The sequence below is a fragment of the Schistosoma haematobium genome, chromosome 1 (genome assembly GCF_000699445.3).
Source record: "Schistosoma haematobium chromosome 1, whole genome shotgun sequence".
In the NCBI taxonomy this organism is placed as follows: Eukaryota; Metazoa; Platyhelminthes; class Trematoda; order Strigeidida; family Schistosomatidae; genus Schistosoma; species Schistosoma haematobium.
Genome location: NC_067196.1, coordinates 6,170,829 through 6,180,478, shown reverse-complemented (window position 1 = coordinate 6,180,478; position 9,650 = coordinate 6,170,829). Strand labels below are relative to the sequence as shown.

At 34.8% G+C, this 9,650-nt stretch overlaps 1 protein-coding gene across 1 annotated transcript; it reads right to left on the bottom strand.

Annotated features, from left to right (window-relative positions):
- Positions 1 to 310: 310 nt before the first annotated feature.
- Positions 311 to 9,348, bottom strand: MS3_00009898 (uncharacterized protein). Its single transcript, XM_051218310.1, has 3 exons — positions 9,227 to 9,348; positions 6,362 to 6,442; positions 311 to 868 (listed from the first exon to the last, which is right to left on the bottom strand). The coding sequence occupies exons 1-3, from the start codon at positions 9,327 to 9,329 to the stop codon at positions 663 to 665; spliced, it is 390 nt and encodes a 129-aa protein (XP_051073017.1). The 5' UTR covers positions 9,330 to 9,348; the 3' UTR covers positions 311 to 662.
- Positions 9,349 to 9,650: the final 302 nt, after the last annotated feature.

Below are 9,650 nucleotides of genomic sequence, written 5' to 3'. Positions count from 1 at the left end.
AGACCACTGAGCCGGCCGACATCTAACGGTGTTAATGTCTAACTTCAACTAATCCACGAAATTGAGCGACACATCCACCATTGTCATCAGTGAGTTACTATCTCACAACTGACTCGATTGAACTCCACTGGTCACTGCTTCTCACTAGAACTCCAGGATATATATCTTGAAGCCATTCACTCGTGAGCATGTGTTGATTAGTATCAGAATCAACTGTTTAAGTTACTACAATCTCCAAAAAACCCCTTTTGATAATAACTTGAACATTTTTTTTTAATTTTTTGTAAATGATATAGAATTTGTATTCAAATTTAACTTTAAATGTTTATTAAAATGAAATAAACATAAAAAGTATTTGTTTAAGTAATAAATAAATAAATAATTAAATAAATTACTTTTACAGTAACTAAGGCAACTAAAAATAACTTGAAAATATACAATATTATGCTGATATTAAAAAAAAATCAATAATGTAAAGGAGTTCAATTCAATGAAAAATCAATCTAGAATAAACAACAAAAACAACAACAACAATAAAAATATCGAATAGAAATAGTGAATTGGCCATTGAAGTTTATAGTTTCAAAGATAAATAACAAGAGAGAAAGAAAGAAAAAGGAAAAAACAAAAGAAGCGAAAAAAACAAAAAAAAAAGATTCTATTCAATCAAAATTACGATATCGTCTAGGTACAGCATTATAAAAACAAAAACGATATTCCGGGAAACATCGACAACGATGATAATCTTTTATTTCATTACTTCCTGATGGTATAAAACTCATATAATACCATTCAGTACAACCAAATTTTTGACATAATTTAAAACATAATTTTGCTGTTGGTACGACACATAAAAAATTTCCAGTAGCTATTTATTGAAAAGAAAATATATAAAAGAAAAGTAAACTAATTAATAATCTATTCTTTATTGATTAATTGTATCAAAAAAAAAGATATATTGATCAGTTTATGATCTACAACTCATACTAATGATTATCTTCGAGAGGTAGTTCTCGGAGTATTCATGAGAAGTTGTGACCAGTGGAGTTCAAATGTGTTGAATATCAGACAGTTAACCACCGAAGACGATGGGAAATAATCACTTAATGTTGTAGATTGATCGATGTTAGACAAGCCCCCAAATGCCCTGGTACGGCCGAGAGTAGGGAGAGTTCACTATCCCCCTCGAAATGCTCTCACATGGCCACGCGTATATAGCCACTGCCAGGGAAGTCCTACTCACTGCCTTCTCGTGACGGGGTGTTGTTTACGAAAATGAGAGGACGGAAAGCGAATGTCCGGCGCTTTAACCGGATTCCAAACCAACGGTGCACATGGGCTCCAGTATCCTGCGGGGACAAATGGCGTATGAACCAATTGTTGGTCACCGGCTTCCACAGGACTGCATCTCCTTACGATGCTCCACTGCCTTGTGGATCAGACCTTCGGGTCGAAGGCTCAGTGAGTGACCCTCTAAGAAGACCACCTGCTTCGGTTTGGGCACCCGGGCAGTATCACAGCCCTCACACATATCGAATGAGATTTGTGTGGTGCATATGTATTTGGTGCCTCCTTGTACCAATATCTATGTGTTAAAATAAATAAATTAATGAATGATGTTAGTACATTAACACTGTTGGACACTAGGTTAAGAGTCTAGAGGTTAGATATTCACATGTGGAACTGAAGTGCCTGAGTTCTAGTTCCGTATGCGGGGTCATGGATGAATACGATTGATGAGTCACATACTAGGATGAGAAGACAGTTCAATGCCTTTGGGTTTTCGATAGTAGTCTAATGTTGATCTATTTTTTAAATTTCATTAATCAGAATGGTTTCTTTCTTTTTGTTTTGTCAATGCTTTATATGAATTAATCTTACTGTTCCTTTATAAATTGATTTGTTTTATTGCAGATTTGCTATAAGTTTATGTTTAATTAACTTCATTAATTTTCATGTAAATATATTAAAATCCATTATTTAAAAACTAACATCTCAATAAAGTTTGCCACTAACAATCACAGTTAATAAATCCGGCCACAAATCATAGAGATATCACATAACAAACGAACATATGTATGCAAAGACAGATTGTAGTTGGCAGTGGAATCCAGGACACGGGTTTCGTCTTATTTGGGACTCGTCAGCTGGATGTACCTGCATCCTAGAGTTGATGCACACATGCCAACAAGAGATTGATCAATTGCAGTCCTAAATAACAATGGGAAAATACAAGTGAATTTAAACTTCATCCCGTTGCACAAACAAGTGGCTATCAGGACTCAGTAGCTATGTAGATGACGTGATGACGTTTGAAGCGAACGGTATTGAGTTCGAGCCCCTGAGTGAACCTCAACTGTGGGATGCAGGTAAATGCAGTTGACGAGCCACAACTAGGATGAATCGTGCGTCAAACTGGATTCCACTGCTAGTCACTATTCACCTTTGCATATAATGCTTGTGAATTAAGGCTATATCGAGGCAATACAGAAAGTATGCACATATGTCAATAAGAGACTGATCAATTGCAGTCCTAAATAACAATGGGAAAATTCAAGTAAAACAACACCAAGTGAATTTGAACATGTATATCGTTCACTTATAACCAACAAATTGTAAGAGACCATTTTGTATTCACTAGTTACTGAATTCCAGAAGTCAAGACTAATGTTATTTAGTCTTGCCGAATATGAGAATAGTATAACCTATAGTTACAGATGATAATCGCTCAATATAATGAGTAATGACATAACACGATTGAATGTCAACCAATGAGTTTAAATGCAGTATTTAAATTAGTTTTAAGTCTTTATCTTTATATTAAGGTGAAAGAATGAGTGTCCATTAATAAGGAGTTCTTTGAATAGGCAAAACACCTATGCCATATTTAATAATTGCCTATTCACCTATCAATCATGACTATTTCTTATACGTAAGATTTTTTCAAAATAACAACATATAAGAAGTTAGAAATTTAGCGATCTGGATTTCTATTGAAATTATATCTTTTCTTCATGGAATCATATCTGGCTAGCTTACATACTTATTTACTCCTGTTACCTCTCACACAGGAGCATAGGCCACACACTGGCATCCTTCATCCAACTCTGTCCTGCGCTATCCTTTCCAGTTTTTTCCAGTTGTTATTCATCCTTTTCATATGTGCTTTCAATTCCCGATGTCATGTATTCTTCGGCCTTCCTCTTTTCCGTTTCCATTCAACAGTTACTCAAAGTATTCCACCCATCCGTTCCTCTGTCCCCGAATTTCAGTGATTGGCTCGCCTTCTTTGTCCTTGACCGGTCTCTTTGGTTTACTATATTTCCCTGTCAGTTTCTTTGTCGTGTCATATAGTTGTTTCATGTTTCCTTCTTCGGCAGTTTTTTCCACTGTCGTTGCTAGCTCTTTCACATATTTCTGCTTGCCGGCTCTAATGCTCTTCATTTGTTTGCTTGCTTCAGTGTATTCAGCTTGTGCCTTGAGTTTCTCTGTTCTCGAATTCGTTGAGTTTGTCAGTATACCGAAGGAAGACAGTATTAAACCTTTGTAATGCTGTTTCTTCAGGTGTCCAAAGCTTCTTTAGCTGAAGTTTCATCTTGAACACAACCAGGTGGTGGTCTGAAGCTATGATGTCTTCATACTCAATGTTGTCCATCCCGATTTTGGTGTTTAGTTCTCTCACCAGGATTATCAGATCCTTTACTGGGCACCTTGCTTCGGTCGATTGCAGCCTCTCATAAAAGTGATCTTCATTGTCGTCGTTGCTATCATTGATGAGTGCACAAAACTGGATAACATACATTGTGGTTTCCACTTTCTTTGTTTTAAATGATGCTTTGATGATCCTGAATTCATGAGATTCCCATCCTATAAGTCCATTACGTGCTTATTTGGACAGCACCAAAGCAATTTCCTGTGTGTGTGGAGCGATCTTCCCCTCGTGACTAGAGTAAATTAGCATCTCACCCGTATCTAGCGTTTGCTGTGCAGCTTAGGTTCAATGGGTTTTGCTGTTTCCGAGTACTGCCAAGTTGCATCTCCTCATTTCCGTTGCTATTTGACTGGACCATCCAGGCTCCCACATTCTCCGGACGTTCCATGTACCTATAAAAATTGTTACTCTGATTGTTAGAAGGGGCATCGGCCTCGTGACTTCCGAAGAATCTTGACTTTCTTCATGACGCGCCATAATTCTTCCTTCAACTCCCAGGGCAGAGTTCAAACAATTTAATTTATTTAGTCTGGTTGGCGTTTTTTAATAAGATTCGACTCCATACCCAACCCACCTCCTTTATCCGGGCTTGGGACCGGCATTAGCCCTAGAATAGTTACAGGCGGAGTTACATCTAGCTTGGGATTAATAATGAAAATCGAAAGCATAGGTGAGCGACAAAAACAATTTGATGATAACTGTCAAAGATAATTTATCAAAAGAAAAACCTAATTCACACTCAAACTAAATAATAAAGGCTACAAATATCTAGAATTCTAGACATCGATAAGTCATTTTGTAGTAACTAATTCAGAAAATTGAATTCGGGAGCCGACCTAAGCTAGAGCACTATTGAAAACCTGAAAGCACTGGACGACCGTTTCATCCTAGTTTGGGACTAGTCAGCAGTACGCACTCACGATTCCGCACTCGAATCCAGGACCTCCATTTTTACACGCAAACGTTTAACTTGTAGATCAGTGAGCCGACATCTAACGGTGTTAATGTCTAACTTCAGTCGATCGATAATCTTGCACAACCCTTTATTCTTTGTACCTTATCATGGTCCATCAGTTGAAAATGTATTTGTTAGGTATTCAATTTCGTTTGATTTGGCCTTCAGGAATCTCCTATTTACGAACGATACAGATCATTGTTAAACAAATGGAATCTACTGTAGGTAAAATAAGATCATAACTGACACCTATAACGTTTCAATAATAACCTTCACAAATGGTATCATTAAAGAAGTCAGTCATATAAAGAAAAATTTGATGTTTTACAAAGATAAAACGAAATGGATTCATTCTATATTACATAATAACTAAACAAGACTTTGAAATATAGAAAAACTACCGAATCAAAAGTAATGACGACCATTCAATAATACAAATTTTTAAAAACTTTAATCACAGTCACAGTTACAAGAAAGAACTAAAGTTTATTGACATAACTAGATAATTTGAGATTCTCTTAATAGTACTACATTGATGTCACTTACAATCTGAACCACCGTGGAAAACCTGGAAGCACTGGACGGTCAACTTGTCCTATTATGGGACTCCTAAGCAGTACGCATCCACGACCCCACCCCGCGAAGTTCGAACTCACGATATATCGGTCTTGCGTGCGGACGCTTAACCTCTAGACTACTGAGCCTGCATTCAATGGTGTTAATGCCTAACTTCAACTAAACATCTGTGCAAATTTAAAATGATAGTTGAGTAACAAAACAAATGCTCAAATGATCTACGGAATTAATTCCTATGAAGTGATGCTGTCAATTAAGTAGGAAGTGAGTAAATTAACGTGATCAGTTTTATTTCCAAACATTTTTCGTTATCTTACATAGGCTATAGGAATATACATCAATAAACTTAACGAGACTGATAGGTCCTGGGTTCGAATCCAGCGAGGCAGGGGCGTGAATGCGCACTTCTGAGGAGTCCCACAAGGGGATGAAACGGCCATCCAGTGCCTCTAGGCTTTCCATGGTGGTCTAAATTTAACTGACTCATGACTTCAGCTATTGAAAAAAACTTAACTTCTATATGCGGTTATGAAATTTTACCAAAGTTTTCATTTTAGTTTTATAAATGTTGTATTATTAACTGATTACGATATTGTGAAATTAACATTACATTATGTCTCACTCATCTTACATTAACTGTTTATTTTGATTAACAATCTCATACGTTTAAATGACCTATGAACTAAATCGACTTAAAATTACAAACCAGTCACTGGAACATGAACAGGTTACTGTGATTTTAAAAGATGTAGTTACTGTAAACTTGACCACTCAATTCAGTAAACTCAATTTTGATGGAGTTTTGTTCCCCGAACTGGATGATTTGATCGTCGAGCTTTGATCGTTCATCTAAACGACATCATCAGCACAAACTTGATCGTTTTTTGGCTAACGGAGGGTTGTGGAGACTGTCAAATTATCAAGGGTTACACCATATGATTATGTTAAACAACCATTAAGAATCAGAATGGACTGAACAGCTATTTGTTTCTAATACGGGACATTGTTCATCTATGATCCTACCAAGACATTTAGCTTCTAGTCTAATAAACATGTAAAAACATGATATATTCAGGGTGTGAAGTTAGTTGGTTAGTTAGGGATTATTCACAACTTACCATTATGAAATCGATAATCATCTTCTGGACATGGTTTTGTAAATGTTAATTTATCCATTAAATTGTTATTTGCATATATATCTGTAACATTCATGTATAAACAAAATGTAAATCATTACTACATCGTATACTTTGAGATATATATACATAACTGTGCATAATTATTATTCACAATTTAAAAGTAGCATAACTATGTAACATAAGAAAATTATCCCCAAATATATTCAGAGAGAGGTTTTGTGGATATTATAGTAATTTAATAGTTGAGATCATGGGCTATTTCAACTCAGTATGGGACTCCTCAACAGTACGCATCCACGATCCCTCCTAGCGAGATTCGAACCCAAGACTTGTCGGTCTCACGCGCGAACGCTTAACCTCATGACCACTAAGCCGGCTGACATCCAACGTTGTTAATATAGAACTTTAAATAATCTAACTTCAATTGACTCATGAATTCAACTATTAAATTACTATAATATCTACAAAACCCCTCTCTGATAATAATGAATTAAAAGATGATTTTCCGTTTTGGTTTCAACATAGTTGATCTCACAAGTCTGAGCCTCTTACATTTATGTAAAACTAAGTCTATAGTGGGAAGCTCATTAGTATATCATTGTTCTATTAGGGTGTCGCGGAGGTTTGGTTCTCAAAATAGACTTCTTCGGTGTTTGTATTTTTACGTGATTGTTCAACTGATGTTAATCGATTACAGAAATAATCGTCAGATTATTTAATCTACTTTTGTCATTCAGAAAGACTAGAGGTAACCTAACCACAATCTTTAGATTGATATATCATCGTTTGGTTTGTCTTTCAGAATAGAGCATTTATGAGGAAATTCCAAAAATGTTCTCAGGCTAATAGTTGACTTTTCTATCTCATCACTAACCCGTGGAATTCTCTACCTTATGACATGATTGAACCTTCATTCAGGTACTCTGAATAGCTTCACAAGTTGTTCATATATTTCAACTTTACTGTTTCTTAGTCTCTAATATTCAGTTGAACTAGTGTAGTGAAGGAGAACACAGGTTTAGCAGAACATTACAGAGTGACTTGGTAAAATAGAAAAACCATACTATAATACCTAACTCTCAAAATGTTCAATAATTGTCCCGGACTTCATTGTTCTTGCATTTCTATACTAATTACTTTCTATTCCCGTTCTTCCTTTCTTGATCTTCCCAATCTTCTGCTGCTAGACATTACATTCCTGACTCGAGTTATATACTACTTATGTCAATATAAATAGCACGCACCACACTATCAGTAATTTAAGAATAATACTTATAATCACTTCCTTTAATATTATATATTTCATTCAGCAAAATAAACAATTTTCAATATAAGTTTGCGATTCACTTGGTGTTGTTTTACTTGTATCTTTCCATTGTTGTTTAGGTCTGCAATTGATCAGTCTCATGTTGGCATATATACATCCTGTACGGATTGCCTCGATATAGCCTCAAGTTATAAACTTTTTAAGCAAAGATGGATAGTGGCTAGCAGTGGACGAAACGCGAGTCCTGGATTTCACTGCTAGCCACTATCCATCTTTGCTTAATAAGTATACAATATTACAACTGGTTCACTTTCTTACATCTAATCAACTTTTGAATATTTAAGAACATATATGGATGAAACTTCATCATAAGTAACTGCTCTGGTGGTATTTCTTCTTGGTAAAACAAATGAAATACAAGAATTTCACTGTAATCTCCAGTGGCTTATCTAGAGGGTAAATAAGGATTTAAATAATGTACCCAACTAGGTGGTTCCGCTTAAACCTTCTAATAGTTAAAATTCAGAATTAGTTTATTTGTAAAAAAAAAGTCTATAAACAGGAATTTAGGCATACAAGAAGTATGAAAAGGCTCCTTTAGACATTACCATGGAATTCCTAAATTTTAAAATATATACTTTAAATTATATTATTGGAGGCCAACTTGAGTATCTGAGCTACCTGTTCCTGTTTTTTGTTTGTTTTAACACACCATTATGTTTGCTATTCAGGTAATCTATTCAAATGACTTAATGAAAAGTTTACAACTTTTCACTGTACAAGTTACAAAAATGCCCAGAGATATTGTTATAGTTAGTTATATAATATATCTTTGTGGGCGAGGGCAATTTTACATTGGTTTTCAGGAGATTCAGATATCATCCAGACATTCACGTAACAACCCAAACAGTACAGCTCAATCCCGTTTAACAGGAGAGCCAGACACCGTCCAGGCTTAAAATTTGTAGCCAAAATGGTACAGATCAATCCCGTTTCCAGGAGAACTAGACACCATATAGGCTTTAACGCTACAATCTGAATAGTACAGTTCAATCCTGTAGCGCAACTACACAAGTACGAAGCACCCTGATGGACCATTCACACCATTCATATACACATTCACGTCACATGTATAATTATTCTGATCAATGATCGCGTGAATTAATTATTCACAGCAGGACTAGGCCAAAATTGATCTATTCCGCTTACATGACAGTTAAACTCATTAATATTAACAATGGTAATATGCCATTCAATCGGTAATAGCGACGATGTAGTCTATTGGTTAAGTTTTTGGTCTGGCATTCAGAGATATTGTGGTTGCTGGTAATATATATCGAAAAGAATTTACATTATTCAGATGTCGATTCCTAAAACGCTAACTTCTAACTGATGACCACTTAATATTTATTGTCACGATCGACCAATAAGGGAGATGCTTACTGACATACCTTGTGCTGAGAATTCTATATTTTACCAAGAATATAATACTGAATATAGCTAATAATAATAATATGAATATGAATATATAATACAACATTTTATAATATAAAACAATCACTAAGCATAATACTTACAACCACCAATTGTCTGATAAACAAATGTAGATAAGATTGTACAATATAATAATATTGATGTTTGTAATATACTACTAATTAAATTCCTTTTTAATTCAAACATTTACAAGCTCTACTTTTATATCTCACAAACAATTAATGATAATAATAATAATAATGGTAGTAATAATAATAATAGTAATAATAGAATAATATAACTATGTGTATAATGTTCCAAATACAATGTTGGGTATTTACAATGAATACAATTGTATTGTCTACTGTAAATTGAATTGTATATCTTTATAAAGACTAATAAATGAATAGATAGGTTTTTCTTTTCAATGCTTCCACTTTATTGTAATTCATATGTATATATAGGTGTCTATAATATTAACAATGATTGGGTAAACCTATTTACACCAATTATATATATGATCTAATA

What these genes read in the sequence shown, in the direction of transcription:
- MS3_00009898 (XM_051218310.1), bottom strand. Translation starts at nt 9,329, where the DNA reads ATGTTTGAATTAAAAAGGAATTTAATTAGTAGTATATTACAAACATCA. An exon ending in TTATCAGACAATTGGTGGTT is followed by an intron (nt 6,443 to 9,226) that starts GTAAGTATTATG and finishes TGAATGTTACAG; the next exon opens with ATATATATGCAAATAACAAT. An exon ending in TGATTATCGATTTCATAATG is followed by an intron (nt 869 to 6,361) that starts GTAAGTTGTGAA and finishes TTCAATAAATAG; the next exon opens with CTACTGGAAATTTTTTATGT.